Source organism: Muntiacus reevesi, chromosome 1, assembly GCF_963930625.1.
Source record: "Muntiacus reevesi chromosome 1, mMunRee1.1, whole genome shotgun sequence".
Lineage (NCBI taxonomy): Eukaryota > Metazoa > Chordata > Mammalia > Artiodactyla > Cervidae > Muntiacus > Muntiacus reevesi.
In genome coordinates, this window is record NC_089249.1 from 187,516,902 (window position 1) to 187,542,053 (window position 25,152).

The window sequence follows — 25,152 nt, forward strand, 5'->3', positions numbered from 1 at the left end:
CTTTGACAAAGGAGGCAAGATATACAATGGAGAAAAGACAATCTCTCTAACAAGTGGTGCTGGGAAAACTGGTCAACCACTTGTGAAAGAATGAAACTAGAACACTTTCTAACACCATACACAAAAATAAACTCAGAATGGATTAAAGGTCTAAATGTAAGACCAGAAACTATAAAACTCCTAGAGGAAAACATAGGCAAAACACTCTCCAGCATAAACCACAGCAGGATCCTCTATGACCCACCTCCCAGAATATTGGTAATAAAAGCAAAAATAAACAAATGAGACCTAATTAAACTTAAAAGCTTCTGCACAACAAAGGAAACTATAAACAAGGTGAAAAGACAGCCTTCAGAATGGGAAAAAAATAGCAAATGAAGCAACAGACAAAGGATTAACCTCAAAAATATACAAGCAACACCTGCAGCTCAATTCCAGAAAAATAAAAGACACAACAAAAAAATGGGTCAAAGAACTAAACAGACATTTCTCCAAAGAAGGCATAAAAATGGCTAACAAACACATGAAAAGTTGCTCCACATCACTCATTATCAGAGAAATGCAAATCAAAACCACAATGAGGTACCACTTCACACGAATCAGAATGGCTGCTAGCCAAAAGTCTACAAGCAATAAACGCTGGAGAGGGTGTGAAGAAAAGGGAACCTTCTTACTCTGTGGGAATACAAACTAGTACAGCCACTAAAGAAAACTGTGGAGATTCCTTAAAAAAAACTGGAAATAGAACAGCCATATGACCCAGCTATCCCACTGCTGGGCATACACACTGAGGAAACCAGAATTGAAGGAACATCCTAATGTTCATTATGGTACTGTTTATAATAGCCAGAACATGGAAGCAACCTAGATGCCCATCAGCAGAGAAATGGATAAAAAATCTGTGGTATATATGTACAATGTAATGTTACTCAGCCATTAAAAAGAATACATTTGAATCAGTTCTAACGAGGTGGATGAAACTGGAGCCTATTATACAGGGTGAAGTAAGCCAGAAAGAAAAAAGCAAAACAGTATACTAACGCATATATATGGAATATAAAAAGATGGTAACGATAACCCTGCATGCGAGACAGCGAAAGAGACACAGATGTATCGAAGTCTTTTGGACTCTGTGGGAGAGGGCAAGGGCAGGATGATATGGGAGAATGACATTGAAACATGCAAATTATCATATGTGAAACGAATCGCCAGCCCAGGTCGATGCATGAGACAGGGTGCTGAGTGCTGGTCCACTGGGATGACCCAGAGGGATTGGATGGGGAGGTAGGTGGGAGGGGGTTTCAGGATGGGGAACACATGTACACCCATGGAGAATTCATGTCAATGTATGGCAAAACCAATACAATAGTGTAAAGTAAAATAAATAAATAAATAAAAGAAAAAAAATTAAGTGTTCCTGATGAACTGTCCATTTTTGTCTTTTGGCTCCCCTTTTGTCCTGAAATCCATTTTTTCTGATATGATTACGGCTACACCTTATATGTTACCATTTGCTTGGGGTATCTTTCTCTGTCTCTTAATTTTAAATCTATGTCTTTAGACATGAAGAGTCTCTTGGGTTTAGTATGTATGTGGGTCTTGTATTTTAATCCATCCAGACACTCTGTTTTTTTTGATAGGTGCATTCAACACATTTAGAATGATTATTGACAGATGAGGATTTAGTACTACTCTTTTATCTTTTCTATTCTGGTTATTCTATTCCCCACCTCCCTTCTTCCTTTTTCCTGACTTTCTGTCTGCCATTTAAATTTGGCCATTTTTCTATGATTTGTTTTGATCAGTTTCCTCTTTTTTGATGTTTTGAGTCTTCTAGATTTATGTTTTGTGATCACCATGGATTTGTGGCAAACATCTCATAGGTAAAAATAGTCATTTTCTCACTGATAGCATCATATTTTTGTTGCACACATGGGTTCCTTAGTTTTCCTCTTCCCGTTTTGTGTCTTAGTTGCCTTTTTATGTCGTGAGCTTGTTGCCTAATTGAAGTAGCCATAATTGTTTTCTGCTTTTTGTCCTCTTTGCACATTACACTATAATAAGGTATTTAAAAATCTATTCCAGCAGTATTTATGATTTTATGACTGTCTATTTGTCACTTTACTGAAAGTTTTGTGTGTTTTTGCCTTTTTTGTTTCATGTTGAAGAGCTTTTTCTTGTAGGTTAGGTCTAGTGTTGCTAAACTCGCTTAGCATTTGTTTGTATGGAAAAGGACTTCTCTTTCATATTTTAATGATAATTTTTGTGGATAGACTACTTTGGGGTGAAAGTTTTTCTCTTTCAGAATTTTGAGAATGCCATGCTACTTCCTCCTGGCTTGTAGTATTTCTGCCGTGAAATCTTCTTTGAGTCTAATGAGTGTTTCATGAAGGCTATCATCCTGCTTTCTCTGTCTCAGCCTCTAAATTATTTTTTGTTAATGATTTTTGACAACTTTAGTATGATGTGTCCTGGGGAAGGTTTTTGTGCGTTGAGGTAATTAGATGGTCTTAACTTTATGGACTCGTATATCCAATTCTTTGTCCAAGTTTGGGAAATACTCAGTTTTGTTAATTTGAATAAACTCTCTACACATTTCTTTTTTCTCTTCTCTTTTTCAGACACTCACTACCTTAAAGTGGCCCTTCTTTCAAGAGTTAGTTACCTCTCCTTGAATAGCCTCATTGTTTAATATCTCATTTCTCTTTCTTCTTCTACTTGTATCATGTCTACATTTCCATCTTCAAATTCACTAATTCTGTCCTGTTTCCAATGATTTCTAATGCATTCCTCATCTGGCTTATTGTTTCCCTTTTAGCTCTAGAATTTCTGTTTAGTTTTATCTTAAAGTTTCAATATTTTGGAAAGCATTCCTTCTGGTCATTAATTTTATTCCTGGGTTCATTCAGCTGCCTTTCTCGGTTTCCTTGAATTGAGTTTCTTCACGACAGCGTTGAAGCTTGGCTGCTGGGCAGTTGTTGCTTTCTTTCTGTGGTCATGTTTCTGTGGTTCTTTCTCGGGTTTGATGTGCTGTTCCTCTCAGGTGGTGCCTTTGAAGAAGGGAGCAGTTTCCCCTTTCCTTCTACTAAATTAAAATGCTTTGTTTTTTAATCCACTACGTGGCATAACTTTTTCTTTTTTCTCTTGGTTTTTCAACCTTCCTACCTGAGCAGCCCTTGATTATCATTTGAAAGTATGCACTTTCCAACCTCTGCCAAAGATGTTCTTTCAGTGGGTACCTTGCTTGTTGTCACAGTTACCAGTATGCTTCCAGGCCACAGGGATGCAGGCTTTCCTAATGGGCTTGAGAAATCCTGAGTCACAGGCTCTATCACCCTCTTGTAGGTAGTTCGCTTCTCCTGTATGTCCCCACCTTAAAAGTACAGGTTTGTGGAATTCTTGATAAACTGGTAGGTTGTGCAGAGGCACCTTTCCTGTGTTGTGAAAGTTTTCTTGGCTGTTGATTGAAGGAGAGAGACAAAAGGAGTCTTTTATTAAGCCATGATGTAGAAGGCAAGATACTTGAAATAGAAAAACTCAAAGTCTCCACCAAAAGTGTATCAGAACTATTAAATGAAATCAGAAAAGTTGCAAGATAAAATATTAAAACACAGAAGTCTATACCTCCTTAAACACTAAAAATCAACTATGAGAAGGAGAAAGGTAAAAATGTGTATGTATATATATATATATATATATATATATATCTGAAATCATATAAAACATGCCTAGAAATAACCTTAACGAATGAGGTGAAAGATCTGTATTCAAAAATGCATAAAACATTGAGGAGGAAAATCAAAGACAATACAAAGAAATGAAAAGACATTCCTATGCTCTTGGAGTGGAAGAAGTAATATTCTAAAGGCCATACAACCAAAACAATCTACAGATTTGGTGCACTCTGAATCAAAATACTCATGATATTTCTCACAGAAGTAGAACAAAATCCTGAAATTCGCTTGAAACTACAAGAGACCCAGAATTGTCAAAGCAATCCTGGGGAAACCACAACAACAAAGCTGGAGTCATGTAGATCCCAGATTTCAGACTGTACTCTCAACACCAAGACATGATGTTCAGAACTGCATGGTACCAGCACAAAAACTAACTCATGAATCAATAGATGAGAATAGAGACCCCAGCAATAAACCCAAACAGTTGTGACCAATCAATCTATGACAAGGGAGGAGGCAAGCATGCACAATGGAGAAAAGCTCAGTCTCTTCAACAAGTTGCATTGCCGTAACTGAATGGGCATTTGTGCACGCTCAGTCCTGACCAGCTCTTTGCAACCTCGTGGATGAGCCCTCCAGGCTTCCCTGTGGGTGGAATTTCCCAGGCAAGAATACTGGAGTGGATTGCCATTTCCTTCTCCAGGGGATCTTCCTGACTCAAGGATAGAACCTGTGTCTCTTGTACTGGTGGGCAGATTCTTTACCATTGAGCCACTTGGGAAGCTGGTGAAAATTAAACGGCCACGTATAAAACAATGAGATTAGAACATTTCCTCACACCACATATGAAGAAAAATTTCAAGATGGATTATGGACCTAAATGGAAGACCTGAATCATAAAATTCTGAGGAGTGAGGACATGGACAGTACATTTTTTTCATAAATCATCGCAATATTGTTTAGGATCTCTGTCTTTCGGTTAAGGAAATAAAAACAAATATAAACAAATGGAACTGAATTAAACTTAAAAGATTTTTCACAGCAAAGGAAACCATCTAAGAAATGAAAAGACATCTATGGAATGGGATAAAATATTTGCAAATTATATCACTAGCAGGGCTCACAATCCAAAATATATAAACAGCCTATACAACTCAATACAAAAAATAAACAACTCAATTTAAAAAAAAATGGGCAATAGACCTGAATAGACATTTTTTCCCTAAAGAAAACCCACAGATGGATAACCAACACATGGACGTTTGATCAGTATCACTAATTCCTAGAGAAATGCAAACCAAAAAAGCATGAGATGTCACCTTGCACTTGTGGGGATAGCCATCATCAAAGAGTCTACACTTAATGAATTTTGAAAAGGATCTCAAGAAAAGGAAACCCTGTACACTGTTGGTAGGAAAGTAAATTGGTGCAGCCAGTATAGAAAATAGTACAGAAGTTTCTCCAAAACTAGAAATAGAACTATGCTGTGATTAAGCAATTCCACTTCTGAGTATTTATCCAAAAGATGTAAAAACACTAAATAATATGTATTGCTATATCCATTGCAACATAGTTAAGATAATAAACATATGGTTTCAACCAAAGTGTTCATTGACAGAAGAGTGGACAAAGATGATGTGTTCTATACAGTGGAACACTACTTAGGTATAAAACAGTGAAATCTTACCATTTGCAACAATATGGCTAGACCTAGAGGGTATGGTTGTCTGAGGAGGCCTTACAAATAGCTGAGAAAAGAAAAGAAGCTAAAGGAAAAGGAGAAAGAGCTTGCTCAAATTCATGTACACTGAGTGAGTGATGCCATTCAACTGTCTCATTCTCTGTCTTACCCTTCTCTTCCTGCCTTCAATCTTTCCCTGCTTCAGGGTCTTTTGAGAGTCGGTTCTTCACACCAGATGGCCAAAGTATTGGAGTTTCAGCTTCAGCATTAGTCCTTTCAATGAATATTTAGGACTGATTTCCTTTAGGATGGACAGGTTAGATCTCCTTGCAGTCCAAGGGACTCTCAAGAGTCTTCTCCAACACCACAGTTCAAAAGCATCAATTCTTCAGTGCTCAACTTTCCTTATACTACAACTCTCACTTCCATACATGACTACTGGAAAAAAACATTGCCTTAACTGGATGGACCTTTTTTGGCAAAGTAATGTCTCTATTTTTTAATATGCTGTCCAGTTTGGTCATGGCTTTTCTTCCAAGGAGCAAGCATCTTTTATTTTATTTTATTATTTTTTTTGGGGAGGGGGAGTATTTTTTTTTTGTTTGTTTCATTTATTTTTATTAGTTGGAGGCTAACTACTTTACAATATTGCAGTGGTTTTTGTCATACATTGACATGAATCAGCCCTTTTTAATTTATAGATTAATATAAAATAATCTATATCACCTGAAGTGATTTTGGAGCCCCCCCCAAATAAAGTCTGCCACTGTTTCCCCATCTATTTGCCATGAAGTGATGCAACCAGATGCCATGATCTTAGTTTGCTGAATGTTGAGCTTTAAGCCAACTTTTTCACTCTCCTCTTTTCTTTCATCAAGAGACTTTTTAGTTCCTCTTCACTCTCTGCCATAATGGTGGTGTCATCTGCATATCTGAGGTTATTGATATTTCTCCCAGCAATCTTGATTCCAGGTTGTGCTTCTTCCAGCCCAGCGTTTCTCATGATGTACTCTGCATATAAGTTAAATAAGCAGGGTGACAATATACAGCCTTGACATACTCCTTTTCCTATTTGGAAACAGTTTGTTGTTCTATGTCCAGTTCTAACTGTTGCATTCTGACCTGCATATAGATTTCTCAAGAGGTGGGTCAGGTGGTCTGGTACTCCCATCTCTTTCAGAATTTTCCACAGTGTATTGTGATCCACACAGTCAAAGACTTTGGCATAGTCAATAAAGCAGAAATAGATGGTTTTATGCAGCTCTCTTGCTTTTTTGATGATCTAGTGGATGTTGGCAATTGGATCTCTGGTTCCTCTGCCTTTTCTAAAATGAGCTTGAACATCTGGAAGTTTATGGTTCACGTATTGCTGAAGCCTGACTTGGAGAATTTTGAGCATTACTTTACTAGCATGTGAGGTGAGTGCAATTGTGTGGTAGTTTGAGCTTTCTTTGGGATTGGAATGAAAACTGACATTTTCCAGCCCTGTGGCCACTGCTGAGTCTTCCAAATTTGCTGGCATATTGAGTGCATAACTTTCTCAGCATCACCTTTCAGGATTTGAAATAGGTCAACTGGAATTCCATCACCTCCACTAGCTTTGTTCATAGTCATGCTTTCTAAGGACTTCACCTTCCAAGATGTCTGGCTGTAGGTGAGTGATCACACCATCATGATTATCTGGGTCATGAAAATCTATTCTGTACAGTTCTTCTGTGTATTTTTGCCACTTTTTCTTAATATCTTCTGCTTCTGTTAGGTCCATGCCATTTCTATCCTTTATCGAACCCATCTTTGCATGAAATATTTCCTTGGTATCTCTAATGTTCTTTAAGAGATCTCTCGTCTTTCCCATTCTGCTATTTTCCTCTATTTCTTTGCATTGATCACTGAAGAAGGCTTTCTTATCTCTCCTTGCAAGTAGAGCAAATAAGTAGGAAAAAAATCATCCCCAAAATAGGATCATCTTATTAAGTGCTAAAGATACTGCATGAAAAGAGTTCTAAGCAAACTAAAGAGGTTTCATTCCTATTAAAAAAGTGTCTTAGGTCATAAGCTTATATCAACCTGCACATAAAAATATTTGAGAACTGGTTTCCAAGCCAGTTCCAGTATTCTCATCAATACACTCCACAAGGACCTGAGACTGAGCCTGACAGCTCAATAGGGTGAGACCTAAAACCAAGGGGAGAAAACGGCGGCTTTAAAATTCAAACCGCTCCCTCAGTCAGGCCTTACAAGCAGTAAAGCCTTAGTCATCTGAGCAAGCAACTTTAATGTCCTCCAACTGTTTGTAAGCTAGTAAGTTTATATTGTAAACTTACAATGTAAGTTTTCATTCAAAGTAGAACCTAAGTCCAAGTATGTTTGTCATTAATTAAAATAGAGTTAAACGGTATTAGCTGTGGAGGGATGTACAGTGATGTAGCAAGTTTTTCTAGCAGAAGCATATTTAACTATGATGAATAAGATCCAGACCTAGAATGCTGGCAAACATTTCCCTTGCAACAGCAATTGATGAGGTATACATTTCGGTGTCTCCACCCTCTTAATATACAAATTTTAAAAAAATTATTACATCAAAATTTTATGCCAAAGAGCTTACCCTGCCATTATTTAATTTCCAATAATATTAAATATATGTGTAGAATCATTCATTTCAGTTCAGTTGCTCAGTTGTGTCTGACTCTTTGTGACCACACGGACTGCAGGACACCAGGCTTCCTTGTCCATCACCAACTCGTGGAGTTTGCTCAGACTCATGTCCATCAAGTCGGTGATGGCACCCAACCATCTCATCCTCTGTCATTCCCTTCTCCTATCTTTGATCTTTCCCAGTATAGGGATCTTTTCCAGTGAGTCAGCTCTTCGCATCAGGTGGTCAAAGTAGTGGAGCTCCAGCTTCAGCATCAGTCTTTCCAATGAATATTCACAACTGATTTCCTTTAGGATTGACTGGTTTGATCTGGTAGAATCATTAGCCCATTACTGTTACCTTTTAAAACTGATCAGTCAAGTTCTTTGCTCTCATGTAGGAAATTCAGCATGTTTTTGCTCTTGTTTTTAATTATTATATGCTTTCAAATTAGGAATTGGATTTTTATGATCAAGATTGTTGTTTGCCCTTAGATATGTCATAATGTCTACAATTATTTGTGCAGAAATTCTGAGAATTTAAAATTTTGTGTGGTAAAATCTGTGTCAGTCATCTTATGCTCTCTCCAATATTTTTTTAGCTGAAGGAGTTGAGCCATCACTCAAATATTCTTCACTTGCAGATCCTTGCCTTAACAAAAATGAAAAAGAATGTTCTTCATACGTGGTGCAAATACATCACACTTTTGCATACTTTCAACTACTTTCCACATTTCCTATTCCTTATGGTCCTTTCATTCTAAATCTATTCTAAAAGTTGCACATGATGGCAGGGTTAAAGCCTCAGGGCCACATATTATGATTCTTTGATCAGATTGTGAAAATGACACTTGCTCCTTCTGCTTATTGCTTGTTATTTCCATTTCTTTGATTTAAACCTCTCTATACAATTTCAGCAACTAGCTTCATTAACTTTTTCTACTTTCCTAAATTGATTCACTATCTTAAGTGAAATATATGGAAATGCCCATGTATTTCATAAGACTGCGCACATCTGCTAAGAATAATTTCTTTGTGAAATGCTATACATAGTTCAGTTTAGAACCTTGGTCATGTGTAACTCTTTGCGACCCCATGGACTGCAGCAAGCCAGACTTCGCTGTCCATCACCAACCCCCAGAGCTTGCTCCCAGATGATGAGATGGTCAGATGGCATCACCAACTCAATGGACATGAGTTTGAGTAAATTCCAGGAGTTGCAAAAAGTCGGACACAATTGAGCGATTGAACTGAACTGAACTGAAAAGATTATCTGGGAAGGAGAATATATCAGGGTCATTTGTCCTTGGGCTGAAGAAATGCCCATGATAGCATGGCTAAAGCTTTGGGGTCACCTCTTGTGATTCTTTGATCAAACTGTGGAGATAACACTTGCTCCTTCAAATTATTACTTGCTATTTTCATTTCTTAGATTTCGACTTCTCTATGCAACTTCAGTAACTTACTTCATTAGCTTTTCTATTCTGCCATCTATGCTTCATCTTTTGCCATTTTTCTTCTCTCCCAAATTGATCTCTCCCAATCTTAAGTGAAGTAAGGTTGTGAGTATGTATCTCATAGACTTGATGTATCTCCTAAGAATGATTTCTTTGTGAAATGTTATATACAGATCAAATTGATTTCATTTTACTGAGTGAATAATCATGAGTTCTGTTACCTTTTTGGAAAAGAAAAACTACCTTGGTGACTAAACCCGGTGACATAATTTCATGAATGTAAGTATGATACCTCAGATTATCACTTTTGGTTCATCATTCCTGTGTATATCACTACTGTGATTTCTCTTCCCCTAAAATGTAGACGTTAGCATATAGTGTGTTTCCTAGCAAGGCATTCCATTTGATCCCCTCTAGGATCTCGCTCTTTAGCTCAGTGTGCATGTAGGTTACCAGTGCACGCTCAGTTGCTCAGTTGTGTCTGACTCTATGACCCCATGGACTGTATGTAGCCCACCAGACTCCTCTGCCTGTGGAGTTTTTCAGGCAACAATAGTGGAGTGGGTTGCCATTCTCTACTCCAAGGGATCTTCTTGAGCCAGGGATCCAACCTCCAGTTCCTGCATCTCCTGCACTGCAGACAGATTCTTTACCTGCTGAGCCATTGTTATCAGAGTCACTAGGAAACCTGATCATCGATGCATGTCGCCAATGCTAGTCTATGTGAAACCCAAATTTCAGTAGAAAGTTTGACATAATAATGTCTAGAGCCTAAGATGACCCTAATGAAAATGAAGCACATATTTATACCAGATTTTAACTATGAAATTTATTTTTTCTGGTGTACATTTACTTACCAATGTATGTAACATCAGTGTCCATATATAAAGGGGTTTATCATTGGTGTGAAAGATTGGTATACTTACATTTTATATTGAATTATCTTTCTTCCTCTGCTTGAAAGCTTGCATTGTTACCTATAAATATGATTCCTTCCATTGTTTTAAATGAAATATCTTCCCCTTTCTAAATTTTATCATAACCACTAAAGGATACTGAATGAGCAATATAAATATCATATATAAGTGTGTGTGTTTGTGTGAGTGTGTGATTGTGAGTGTGTGTGTTTGTATGTATATCTCCAAATTCCAGTTCACTAGGGAGTTTAAATTCCTTCTAGTCCTATGATTCAGAGTCACAGATTTTTGAACAAACAGGCACATCCTTTTAACCTGGCATGGTTACCTGCAGGAAAACCTCAATGGAATCACTTTCTAATTCAGTTATATGAAATAGACTTGAATAACTGAGTAATTATAAATGCTATTCAAATATCATAACAAATGCCTAGAATGAGAAGCCATACATGATTATAATTTCACTCAGTTCTGTTCATAACAAGTTAAAATTTCATCCTGAAAGCAAATGGTTTAACATAATGTCTTTACTCTCAAACAAGAATACACTATGGGGATCTGATCTGAGTTCTGATAGTCTCTTCTTCATGGGTCTACTGTCAGCTGTCTGGCTCTATTTTGTATTTTAAAGTCTCCTCCATGATGGTGTGTGCAGTTGTAGTACTCTTCTGTTTTGAGCCATTTTATACCAATTTATTCTTTTTATATACATAGGTCCATCTTTGGTTTACAAGAAAAAAGCTGAAATGGTGCTTCAGTGTCAAATGGTATCAAATGATAATTTCTTCATATCAGTATCACTATTCTTATATCCATATATAACACTTTTTTTGTGTGTGAGACTCAACAACATGGGCTTTCCTTGTTACCCTGAATATGCAAAGCCAGATGTTTTAAACTCTCATCCCTTGAAGAGTAATTATATACAATAAGCCACTAGGTTTTAAAGCATACTATTTGCTGAATTTCAAAAATTGGCTGTAAATTCTACCTGGTTCGTTTCTTTAATAGCTCAAAAATGCACAAGTTTTAACTTCTTTGAAAGGTTATTGTTAATAATGTGATTGACCTGAGTCTCAGGTTTAATTACTTCAGAAGAAAAGTTGAGATGACAAATCCAAACTTCACATGGATGCTGTGAAGAATGAATGAAATGTATAGAAACACTTTGCTGAGTCCTTTCTTTTAGAAAAGTCATTTCTGTTAGAAAAGTCGTTGGCTTTTCCAACCTAAGTTTAAGGTTAGATGTATATGTATGTATATATGTCCCTGCATCTGTACACACCTTTCTCCGAAACAAATACACCCACACTTGTATGCACATGCCTACATTCTCACTTGTAAGTCATTCCAAGTTGAAAGAAAACTTGAGAGGGAGTTAGAATTATTGAAGTGAACAGATGCTTGAACTAACGGAAAATAGAAAGGATTTAGAAATTTTGACAGAAAACTTTTAAGCAGAATGTGTGCCCGTAATATTAATAATGATTTACGTTTCTCATCTTCAATCCGCAGAGACCTCACAGTTAGAACTGTATTTACATTTAGGCAATGAGAAATTCTCTCTAGCAGCTCATGAGTCTGAATACCTCAAAAAGGACTCAGTTGTCTCCTTCTTTTTGAGGTAGGATTTCACCACAAAATACCTTTAGATAAGGGAAGCCCACTGATTGAATTGAAAGGTTTAAATTCAGCTCCAAGAACAATATCTGATTGGACACATATCTGTATTAGATTACTATTGCCCCTGCAAGAGACGCAGGTCCATCCCTGGTTTGGGAAGACTCCCTGGAGGAGGGCATGGCAACTCATTTCAGTATTCTTGCCTGGAGAATCATCATGGACAGAGGAGCCCTGTAGACTATAGTCCATGGGGTTTCAAAAAGTCAGACACCACTGAAGTGACTTAGCATGCATGCATGCTCTTGTAACAAATTACCACACTAGAGGCTTAAAACGAATATCTGTCTTAAAGTTCTGTAACAAATTACCATGCTTGTGTCTTAAAACTCTTCAGAAGTCTCAAGTCTCACTGAGCTAAAATTATGATGTCTGCAGGACGGTGATCCTCCTGAACACTCCAGAGGACAATGCGTTCCCTTTGCTGTTTTACTTCTAGTTGCCACCAGCATTCCGTGGTTCATGATCTTTCCTCCATCTTCAAACACAGGGGCAGAGCATTTAAAAATATCTATCTAACTCTAATTCGTCTTCCTTTCTCTTCCGTATTTAGAGGATCACTGTGATTACGTTATTCCAAGCTGAATATACATGCCTATCTGATATCAAGATCAATGATTATCCACTTTATTCCATTTACTAATATAATCTCAGGCTTCACTGGTAGCTCAGCTTGTAAAGAATATGCCTGCAACACAGAAGACCCTGGTTCAATTCTAGGGTTGGGAAGATCCCCTGGAGAAGGGATAGGCTACCCACTCGAGTATCTCCCTTGCTACGTAGATACGATATTCAAAAGGTCTTGGGAATGGTGTGTGGTTATCTTTTGAGTATCTCATTCTGCTATTAAAGTGTCTTTTCATTAGGTAGATATACTCCTAAGTATTTTATTCTTTTTGTTGCAATGGTGAATGATATTGTTTCCTTAATTTCTCTTTCTGTTTTTTCATTGTTAGTATATAGGAATGCAAGGGATTTCTGTGTGTTAATTTTATATCCTGCAACTTTACTATATTCATTGATTAGCTCTAGTAATTTTCTGGAAGAGTCTTTAGGGTTTTCTATGTAGAGGATCATGTCATCTGCAAACAGCGAGAGTTTCACTTCTTCTTTTCCTATCTGGATTCCTTTTACTTCTTTTTCTGCTCTGATTGCTGTGGCCAAAACTTCCAACACTATGTTGAATAGTAGTGGTGAGAGTGGGCATCCTTGTCTTGTTCCTGATTTCAGAGGAAATGCTTTCAATTTTTCACCATTGAGAGTGATGCTTGCTGTGGGTTTGTCATATATAGCTTTTATTATGTTGAGATATGTTCCTTCTATTCCTGCTTTCTGGAGAGTTTTAATCATAAATGAGTGTTGAATTTTGTCAAAGGCTTTCTCTGCATCTATTGAGATAATCATATGGTTTTTATCTTCCAATTTGTTAATGTGGTGTATTATGTTGATTGATTTGCGGATATTAAAGAATCCTTGCATTCCTGGGATAAAGCCCACTTGGTCATGGTGTATGATTTTTTTAATATGTTGTTGGATTCTGTTTGCTAGAATTTTGTTAAGGATTTTTGCATCTATGTTCATCAATGATATTGGCCTGTAGTTTTCTTTTTTTGTGGCATCTTTGTCTGGTTTTAGAATTAGGGTGATGGTGGCCTCATAGAATGAGTTTGGAAGTTTACCTTCATCTGCAATTTTCTGGAAGAGTTTGAGTAAGATAGGGGTTAGCTCTTCTCTAAATTTTTGGTAGAATTCAGCTGTGAAGCCATCTGGTCCTGGGCTTTTGTTTCCTGGAAGATTTTTGATTACAGTTTCGATTTCCTTGCTTGTGATGGGTCTGTTAAGATCTTCTATTTCTTCCTGGTTCAGTTTTGGAAAGTTATACTTTTCTAAGAATTTGTCCATTTCATCCAAGTTGTCCATTTTATTGGTATAGAGCTGCTGGTAGTAGTCTCTTATGATTCTTTGGATTTCAGTGTTGTCTGTTGTGATCTCACCCTTTTCATTTCTTATTTTGTTAATTTGGTTCTTCTCTCTTTGTTTCTTAGTGAGTCTTGTTAATGTAGTATACCTACCTAAAGAAACAAAAGACCTATACACAGAAAACTATAAAACATTGATGAAAGAAATCAAAGAGGACACAAACAGATGGAGAAACATACCGTGTTCATGGATTGGAAGAATCAATATTGTCAAAATGGCTATTCTACCCAAAGCAATCTTTAGATTCAACGCAATCCCTATCAAGCTACCAACGGTAGTTTTCACAGAACTAGAACAAATAATTTCACAATTAGTATGGAAATACAAAAAACCTCGAATAGCCAAAGTAATCTTGAGAAAGAAGAATGGAACTGGAGGAATCAACCTGCCTGACTTCAGACTCTACTACAAAGCCACAGTCATCAAGACAGTATGGTACTGGCACAAAGACAGAAATATAGATCAATGGAACAGAATAGAAAGCCCAGAGATAAATCCACGAACCTATGGACCCCTTATTTTTGACAAAGGAGGCAAGGATATACAATGGAAAAAAGACAACCTCTTTAACAAGTGCTGCTGGGAAAACTGGTCAACCACTTGTAAAAGAATGAAACTAGAACACTTTCTAACACCATACACAAAAATAAACTCAAAATGGATTAAAGATCTAAATGTAAGACCAGAAACTATAAAACTCCTAGAGGAGAACATAGGCAAAACACTCTCTGACATAAATCACAGCAAGATCTTCTATGACCCACTTCCCAGAATATTGCAAATAAAAGCAAAACTAAACAAATGGGACCTAATGAAGCTTAAAAGCTTTTGCACAACAAAGGAAACTATAAGTAAGGTGAAAAGACAGCCCTCAGATTGGGAGAAAATAATAGCAAATGAGGAAACAGACAAAGGATTAATCTCAAAAATATACAAGCAACTACTGAAGCTCAATTCCAGAAAAATAAATGACCCAAGCAAAAAATGGGCCAAAGAACTAAACAGACATTTCTCCAAAGAAGACATACAGATGGCTAACACACACATGAAAAGATGCTCCACATCACTCATTATCAGAGAAATGCAAATCAAAACCACAATGAGGTACCATTACACGCCAGTCAGGATGGCTGCTATCCAAAAGTCTACAAGCAATAAATGCTGGAGAGGGTGTGGAGAAAAGGGAACCCTCTTACACTGTTGGTGTGAATGCAAACTAGTACAGCCACTATGGAAAACAGTGTGGAGATTTCTTAAAAAACTGGAAATAGAACTAGCATATGACCCAGCAATACCACTCTTGGGCATACACACTGAGGAATCCAGATCTGAAAGAGACACGTGCACCCCAATGTTCATCGCAGCACTGTTCATAATAGCCAGGACATGGAAGCAGCCTAGATGCCCATCAGCAGATGAATGGATAAGGAAGCTGTGGTACATATACACCATGGAATATTACTCAGCCATTAAAAAGAATTCATTTGAATCAGTTCTAATGAGATGGATGAAACTGGAGCCCATTATACAGAGTGAGGTGAGCCAGAAAGATAAAGAACATTATAGTATACTAACACATATATACGGAATTTAGAAAGATGGTAACGATGGCCTTATATGCAGGGCAGAAGAAGAGACGCAGAAGTACAGAACAGACTTTTGAACTCTGTGGGAGAAGGGGAGGGAGGGATGTTTCGAAAGAACAGCATGTATATTATCTGTGGTGAAACAGACCACCAGCCCAGGTGGGAGGCATGAGTCAAGTGCTCAGGCCTGTTGGGCTGGGAGGATCCAGGGGAGTCGGGTGGAGAGGGAGGTGGGATCGGAGACCGGGATGGGGAATTCGTGTAACTCTGTGGCTGATTCGTGTCAATGTATGACAAAACCCATTGAAAAATTAAAAAATAAATAAATAAATAAATAAAGTGTCTTTTCAGCCTCCAACTAATGAAAATAATTGAAAAAAAAAATAAAGTGTCTTTTCTCAGATATATATCGCGATGTCACTCAAAAGTTCTTTTTAAAAAGTTATTTTAACTGGAGGATAATTACCACACAATACTTCTGATGGTTTTGCCATATATCAACATGAATGGGCCATAGGTATACACGTGTCCCCCCCATCCTGAACCTCCTCCCACCTTCCTCCCACTCTATCCCTCTGGGTTGTCCCAGAGCCCTGGCTTTGGGGGCCCTGCTTCATGAATCAATTTTGCCCTGGTCATCTGTTTTACATATGGTAATGTACATATTTCAATGTTAGTTTCTCAAACGATCCCACCCTTGGCTTCTCCCACTAAAAAAATCAAACAAAATTTACCGCTGCTTGCAAAAGTGAGTGAGATGCTCAAAATTATTTACATGGAAGATTCTTGATGAAGACCTAAAACTGTTTCTGCCTGACTCCAACAGAATCATTTTCTTGCTAACCAGACAAAGACCTGCAGCGTCAAGACCATGTAGAACATTGTCAGAAATGCAGAGTCTCTTGTACCTTGAATAAGACCTGCTGGGTCATAATTTGCATGTGAATTATAGTCCTTGGTAATTTTTAAGAACAGTCAACTTAGGAAAGTGCTATACTAGAATAAGTTCTATTCCTTTTCACTGATGGTATTTGAGGCAGTAAAATTATTTGTATTGGATGCTGTCCTATGCATTACATTTGTAGGATCCCTTTAGATACTGAAAAACATGCCCAGCTGCAAAGTCATCTCTGATTGAGAATCACTGCCACAGAACTTGTGAACTAAAAGTGTTCTGATAATCGAGACTCCCAATCAAGACTTTCTTGGTTTATAATTTTGACCAGAACATTAAACCTCCCTGTGTCTCATGTCTATAATGGAGAATGAAGAACATAGGAGACTACATCACAGAAGTAACTAGTATAAAAATTAAAGCAGACGGTCCCTGTAATGTGCTGTTAGGTTATAGTGTTTGAGCTGTGCTGTGCTTAGGTGCTCAGTCATGTCTGACTCTTTGTGACCCCCATGGACTGTAGTCTGTCAGGCTCCTGTGTCCATGGGGATTCTCCAGGCAAGTGTATACTGGAGTGGGTTGCCATGTCCTCTTCCAGGGGATCTTCCCAACCGAAGGATCAAATCCAGGTATCACAGAAGGCAGATTCTCTACTGTCTGAGCCACCAGGTGTATAAAAAAATCTAAATTTGCAGAATTAAGTAACAGAATCATGTTCTTGCTACTCAGACAAGGATATGCAGTGTTAAGAACACGTAAGATCTTGTTAGAAAAGCAGAATCTCTGGTACCTTGAATCAGACTGCTGAATCAGAGTTTTCATTTGATCTTGGTAATTTTTAAGAAGAGTCAATTTAGAAAAATGCTGGACTAGAATGAATTTTATACCTTTTCACTGATGGTATTTCAGGAAGCACAATTATAAGTATTGGATACCATCCTATGCAATACATGTGTAGAATCTCTTTAGATCCTGAAAAATATAACCAGCTGCAAAGTCATTTCTGATTGCAAATCACTGCCACAGAATTTATGAACTGAAAGCATTCTGATAATCAAGACACCTATTCAAGACTCCATCCCTTTCTTGGTCATACCTTGGAGCAGAACATTAAACCCCTCTGTGTTTTATTTCTATACTAGAGGATGAAGTCGTAATATATAAGAAGACTGTATCACAGCATGAACGTCTATAAAAATTAAAGCAGACAGTCCCTATAATGTGCTAAGTTAGGTTATAGTGTATAAAAATATCTAAATTTGTCTCAGAATTAAAAACAATTATAATGAAGTACTAAAGGACAGCTCTTTACTTCTGATATAAGCATAAAAATCCTGATTGGGTTGCCAAAAATGTCAGGAAACCAAGGAGTGTAGTGCCCAAGGTTTTATATGAAAGGACAAAGTTGTCATACTGATAAAATATTTTTTAGAACTCTCAGGAGTTATGTGTTCACCACTAGTGAAAACTTGAAAGATCTGAGGGACTAAATTAAGTGAGAATTATTAACCTTAGACTTTGAGGAAACTTTAGCTTAGACTGGGATACATTGCTGGCATGGTTTAAACCTCTGGACACAGAAGAATTAAGGAGAAGGAGGAATAAAAACAGAATTCAGCTGCCTTGTAACCTGGTCTCTTAGGAACAAAGAATGAACTGGAAAATTTTCCTTTCTGCCCTACCCCTGTCCCCCAGGGAAATCAGGTATAGAGTATGGGTGTTACAGCAGAAAGATGCCTAATGGGAAGCCAGGTCAGCTATAAAATCTCCTCTGTTGTGGTCCCCTCAGCCTGAGAAATCTTGGACGCCACAGAACATGTTTCCTTTGAAAACCTGAGTTTTGCTGGGAAATCAGTCCTTTACTCCCTCCAGCTGTCTTGTGGGGACAGAGCATCAGTCTCTATCATCAACCCTCCAGGAGGCATTTGAACTTCCACACAAAGACCTTTCTTTCAGTTTCCATCTGGGTGAGTCTGAGAGCCCAGAGACACTGTGGGAGAGAAATACAGTGCAAACCTTGAACATTTATCTGAGGTCACCTGTGATTGAGTCCAGCCCAGCTCAGACACCGGAGATTAGTGAGGAAGTTTGCACTCTTGTTTATTGGGTGTGCATGCTTATTCACTCAGTCATGTTCGACTCCTTGCAACCCCATGGACTGTAGCCTGCTAGGCTCCTCTGTCCATGAAATTTTTCAGGCAAGAATACTGGAGAGGGTTGCCAGTTCCCCCTTCAGGGGATCTTCCCAACCCAGAAACTGAACTTGAGTATCTTGCATCTCCTGCATTGGCAGTGGATTCTTTATCACTAGCACCACTCAGGAAACCCTAGTTCATAAATAAATGTATTTATTTAGGACTAAAAGAGGAGCAAGGACTTCGCAAATGGCACTAGTGGTAAAGAACCTGCTTGGCAATGCAGAAGACATAAGACACACGGATTTGATCCCTGGGCTAGGAAGATCCCCTGGAGGAGGGCATAGTAACCCACTTCAGGATTCTTGCCTGGAGAATTCCATGGACAGAGGAGCCTGGTGGGCTACAGTCCACAGGCTCGCAAAGAGTCGGACACAATTGAACGACTGAGCAGGCACAAAAAAGCGAAACAAAAACTGACCTGAGTAAGGTAAGGCTCAGTGTTGCGAATTAAATGATAAAAATGGAAGTTCAGGTAGAAGAGAGAATGGGAGGCATCAAGTGTTTCCAGTAAAATTTGAACATAAGCCTAATGACAACATGAAGTAACAAGAGTAGAAAAATAAGTTATTAGATGTGGGCAGATGTACGTTGAAGTAAGGATTTTTTAAAAAAGATGGGTCATATTTGATATTTCTATATTAATGAGTAACATATTAACCAAGAGCTTCATGAAAATATATCCCTGCAAACATATGTATGCCATGGCTGATTCATGTTGATGTAGGGCAGATACCAATACTATATTGTAACGTAATCATCCTCCAATTAAAAATAAATAAATTAAAAAAAAATCTTAATGGATAGTACCTTCTCTTTGTTATAATATTCAGTCACTCAATCTTGTCTGACTCTGTAACACCATGAACTGAAGCCTGCCATCTCCTCTGTCCATGGGATTCTCCAGGCAAGAATACTGGAGTAGGTTCCCATTTCCTCCTCCATGGGATCATCTCCATCCAGGAATCAAATCCACATTCCCCTTGTCTTCTGCATTGTGGGCAGATTCTTTACCCCCTGGGAAATTGGGAAAGACCTTTGCTGAAAAGTTTTATATGCATTCTTATATTGAAAGAGTTGGAAATGACTGAGCACACACAAACACACACATACACATATATATTTATCTCTGTTACACATTTACTCTGTTGATGAAAAATTGTCTGTGAGAACCCTTTATAAGCTGCAGTTGGAGTGTTTTTATTCCTGTCTTTGCTCAGATTACTCAAAATGAGTTGGAGACTTTATTTTCTTTCCACAAAATGCTTGCCATTTATCTATTTTATGTATATATAGATGTATTTGTGAGAATGTTTTGTAATTTATGAAATTTGTGTGGTCAGTCAGTCATATGGTATCCATTGTTTTTTACATTTTTTATTGAAATAATTGAGCTGTCACTGTTATATTCTTCACTTGACAATATTTGTTTTGAAAATATGGCAGTGATTTTTTTCCTGCGTATTTTTTAGTGTTAATTAATCACTTATTATGGGCTTCCTAGGTGATGCTAGTGGTAAAGAACCCACCTGCCAATGCAGGAGACATAAGAGAAATAGCTGGATCCCTGGACCTGGAAGATCCCCTGGAGGAGGGCATGGCAACCCACTCCAGTATTCATACCTGAAGAATCCCATAGACAGAGGAGCCTGGTGGGCTGTGGTCCATAGGGTTGCAGAGTTGGACATGACTCTAGCAACTTAACACACAGACACAGACACACACACACACAACCACTTATTAAACATATTTCTAACTTTTACTCTCTTCTTCCTTGTTGTTCCTTTTAATCTTTTGTGATTAAATGCATTTCTAAAAGTTGTATTACCATTGGACACCATGTAGAAATAATTTTAAAACCATTTGATTAAATGTCACCTTTGTCTTTCATGCACATATTTGAATCCATGTATCTTTATTTAAGAAAAAAAATTTAACTTGAATACTGCTTTCTCACTGCATTTAAACTATCTTCTCTTATTTTATTTTCAAGTCTTTGGCAATTTAACATTGAATTAGTGGTGAATGCTGTTATCATTAAATTATTACTGTTCAGGTCTTTATGAAACTTAGTTATAGATATTCATTCAATCTTGTTACATTCAGTTATTTTAAAACCGCTGTCACTTAACCCAAATTTATTCTCAGTCATATTGTCCCACATATGCTAGGTTTCTTTTAAACTTTTCTTTCTATATTAGGTACAAACACCTATTCATATACTTTCTATAGAATCTTGTGCACATCACAGATACTCTTGATTCAGGGCAGTCTTTTTTTTTTTTTTTTTCTACTGTGTCCCTTTTCCTTTATAGGTCAATAAAGCCCCAGGGATTTTCTTCCAATCAACTAGTATTCAATGTAACATGGGTTCATTATTTCAATAGATATTTAGTATTTCATAAGAGGCTGTGCTTCTCACACTGCAGACTGTCTTTCCTACTCTTTATCTTCAGGTTGCTATTATATCATTCCTACAAAAATATTTGAGATTGTTAAATTTAAAGTGTGTTTCTAAGCGAGAGCAACTTTGTTTCCCTGGGAACACTGAACGATGTTTGTAGAAATATCTGTCTGTTACTCTGGGAACAGTGGGTGGAGGTCAGGAATGCTCTAGGCATCCTGAAGACCCAGGGTAGACCCCACCACAGAGAACAGCCTGTCCGAGAATGTCAACGGTGCTGAGACTGAGACGCCTCCAGGTAAAGAGCTTCTCTGTATTTTACTATCTGTGCGATTGTTCGAATGATTTTCCCAACAGTGCAACATTTTAAATTTCTGTCTGCAAATACAGATAGTGCACCTTTGCTCCCTGTTTCAAAGTACCACTGTAAACTGTGTGGCAACTCTAAGTATTTCCCCAGATGGATGGTTGTGAAAAGTATTCTTTTCTTAACTATTACTGAGTTTGCTAAAAAATAATACCTTGAATTGTCATTTTGATGTGTCGATTTTATTATTATATGCCCATATAATATAAACCTCTTATTAGAGCACTATCAGCTTTTGAAATGATTTTTAAGAATTGTTGTTTCTCAGTTAACCTTTTGGGGATTGTTTTGCCATAAAATTCCTTTTTCATTTTACCTAGTTAAATACGTCTATCTTATGCTGGATTTCTTGCTTTAAGACAGTTCGGCACACTTGTGGATTTTAGTGTGTAGTTTTCTAGATATTCACCAGAAAGGACTGATTTTTACATTAGATAGATAATCCCTCTGATTTATTCAATAATCTAATCTTCCCAAATTGAAGTAAAATCTTATATGTATTTAATGAAATCTATAATTGAGAAGTAAATCCTGATTCATTCAATATATAATAACAGAATCTAATACATGGCATAATTTTCAGGAACATTATATAATATATTCATGTTTACACATTTCCCAATTTGATTATTATTCCATTGGATATCAGTAAATCATTGCTATTTTAATATTGTTTGAGTTAGTGTGTGAAACTCCATTCAATTTTGAAAAAATACAATTGCTTTGGAACTAATTTATTCAATTATATTCCCTGCAATCCCCTTTATTTTGTAACTTCACATGTATTTAAATACGTTTCTGATTGCCTGCACGCATGCTAAGTGACTTCAGTTGTATCTGACTCTTTGCGACCGCATGGACTGTAGCCATACATGGCTCTTCTGTCCGTGGGATTCTCCAGGCAAGAAGACTGCAGTGGGTTGCATTCCCTCCTCCAGGGGATCTTCCTGATCCAGGAATTGAACCTGCCTCCTTTATGCCTCCTGCATTGGCAGGCAGCTTCTTTACCACTAGCACCACCTGGAAAGCCCATGTTTCTATATAAGTGCACATATGTTCACATATCTTTCTGAAAGTACAATAGTGACCATAGCAGTTGAAGTCTCTGATGATTAGGATTTTGCATCATCATGGTGAAGTAACAGTACAATGAGCATCTATTATAATATAATATAACATCTTCAGGCATGAATCCTGTGAAAAAATTTATTCAGGACAAAAGGATTGATTGACATGGTGTCTGTAAAGCTTACAGAGTATAGTTTGAAAAACCTTTTGCATGTTGAACAAAGACTAGAAAAGCATTGGGGTATGCTCATCAGATTTATTTTAAAATTTGATAGTGCATAAACTCAAAGAATAAGAAACACACGATGCCCCAGAAGGAAACTGGGAAAGAGCTTGCCTCTTTCCCTATAGAACAGTAAAAAGTTCGTCAAATAAATAGAAAAGATCAGGAAAAATGTCTTCTATTGCTTTCTATAAAACATGTTTAGCTTTTGCTGTTTTCCTTTGGCTATTCATTTTTGTTGGTTTATTTTCTTTGCCCATTTTTCTGGGTACCATTTACACATTATGTAGGAGAAAGATTATCTGACATGATGACCTTGAGTTATAATGGTATATGGTGTGAGGAGGGTGGTTCTGGGTGAAAAATGTGTGGTATGAACATAGCCCAGGAGGTTATGGTGTGAGTGTGTGAGTGTGTGTGTGTGTGTGTGTGTGTGTGTGTATGTATGTACACGCGCGTGTGCTTGTGCCTTGAGAGCAGTTCTTAAAGCAGAGCCGCTTGGACTCATATATTAAGGTGCCTTATAACAGAGCCCAGACCTCAGTCAGCAGAAGGTATTAAGGATGGGAGATGCTTTAATTCACAGGATGCTTTTGCAACTAAATTCATAAAGTTCAAGGAACAAGCATTTTCCTTAGGTCTTTTGAAGTGGCCATTCTCTCACTAAGCACATATTTCTATTGATATCATTCTAGTTCCTTCTCACCCTTTCTTGAGCTATCTGTTCAATTATCACCTTGTTTTCTAGCCTTACCTGAACACTCAGTACATGAAAATACCTCCTACTACACCCTTTTATATCAGTTCTGTTTTTTTCAGAGCAACTGCTATTACTTGACATATTGTGTTATATTTGCAAATCATCTTGAACAAGCACAGGATTGTGAGAACTTCTGTTTTTCAGCACCATATATTTGTTACCTGTATTTGTTTGGAGGGACTTGCCACGTGGCTCAGTGGTAGAGAATCTGCCTGGAAATGCAAGAAAGGTGGGTTCAGTCCCTGGGTTGAGAAGATCACCTGGAGAAGGAAATGGCACCCCATTCCAGTGTTCTTGCCTGAGAAATCCCATGGACAGAGGAGCCTGGCAGGCTACATATAGTTCGGGGGTCTCAAAAGTGAGAGATCCGGCTTAGCAACTAAGCAATATGTGCTTTGAACATAGTTGACAGTCAATATACATTCTTGAAATGTATGAAAATATTTCTTATTACAACTGTAGAATGCATGATTTCTTTGGGAATATGCTGAGAACGGGTCAAAAATGCCCAAGTAGAGATGAAACAGAACTTCTCTAAGCACAAGATATTAAAATTAATTTATTGAGAGCAAAATAGAAATTGCACTATGTGAATTATGCCAATTTGTGTAAAAATCACTCATGTTATTTTCCTTTTTCCTGGTAGTCACCTCCACCACATGGAACCAGGTAACAATACACAGTGTTCTAAATTTTTCCTCCTGGGATTCTCAGAGGATCCAGAATTGCAGCCCCTCATCTTTGGGCTTTTCCTCTCCAGGTACCTGATTGCTGTGTTTGGAAACCTGCTCATTATCCTGGTCACCATCTCTGATTCCCACCTTCACACCCCCATGTACTTCTTCCTCTCCAACCTGTCCTTTGTAGACATCTGCTTCACCTCCACCACCATCCCAAAGATGCTTAAGAATATCCAGACCCAGAGCAAAGTCATAACCTATGAAGGCTATATCATCCAGGTGTATTTCTACATATTTTTTGCAGGATTAGATGACTTCCTCCTGACAGTGATGGCCTATGACCACTTTGTGACCATCTGCCGCCCCCTGCACTACACGGTCATCATGCACCCCCGGCTCTGTGCACTGCTGGTATTGGTGCCATGGATGATGAGTGCTATGAATTCCTTGTTACAAAGTTTAATGGTTTTGAAACTGACCTTCTGTAGAGAGGTGGGAATTCCCCACTTTTTGTGTGAACTCAATCAGATGGTCCAACTTGCCTGTTCTGACACCTTTCTGAATGGCGTGGTGATGTGTTTGGCATCAGTGCTTCTAGATGGGGGGCCGTTTGCTGGTATCACTTACTCTTACTCTAAGATAGTCTCTTCCATACGAAGAATCTCATCAACTCAGGGAAAATTTAAAGCATTTTCCACTTGTGCATCTCATCTCTCAGTTGTCTTATTATTTTATTGTACAGGCCTAAGAGTGTACCTTAGCTCTGCTGCTACACACAGCTCACACTCAAGTGCAACAACCTCCGTGATGTACACTGTGGTCACACCCATGTTGAACCCATTCATCTACTGTCTGAGGAACAAAGACATAAAGAGGGCTCTGAAGAGAGTCTGTGGGATAGTAGGTATAAAAAGGCCAACTGTCCTGGGGCAGATGAAGTGCCCTTGA

At 37.8% G+C, this 25,152-nt stretch overlaps 1 protein-coding gene across 1 annotated transcript; it reads left to right on the forward strand.

The window, feature by feature from the left end:
• The first annotated feature begins 24,183 nt into the window (after nt 1-24,183).
• LOC136155646 (olfactory receptor 7A17-like) lies at nt 24,184-25,152 on the forward strand. Its single transcript, XM_065917610.1, has one exon. It carries the CDS (start codon nt 24,184-24,186, stop codon nt 25,150-25,152), a length of 969 nt encoding a protein of 322 aa, XP_065773682.1.

Bases quoted from the DNA above. Each gene is read 5' to 3' on its own strand.
- LOC136155646 (XM_065917610.1), top strand. From the start codon at position 24,184: ATGGAACCAGGTAACAATACACAGTGTTCTAAATTTTTCCTCCTGGGA.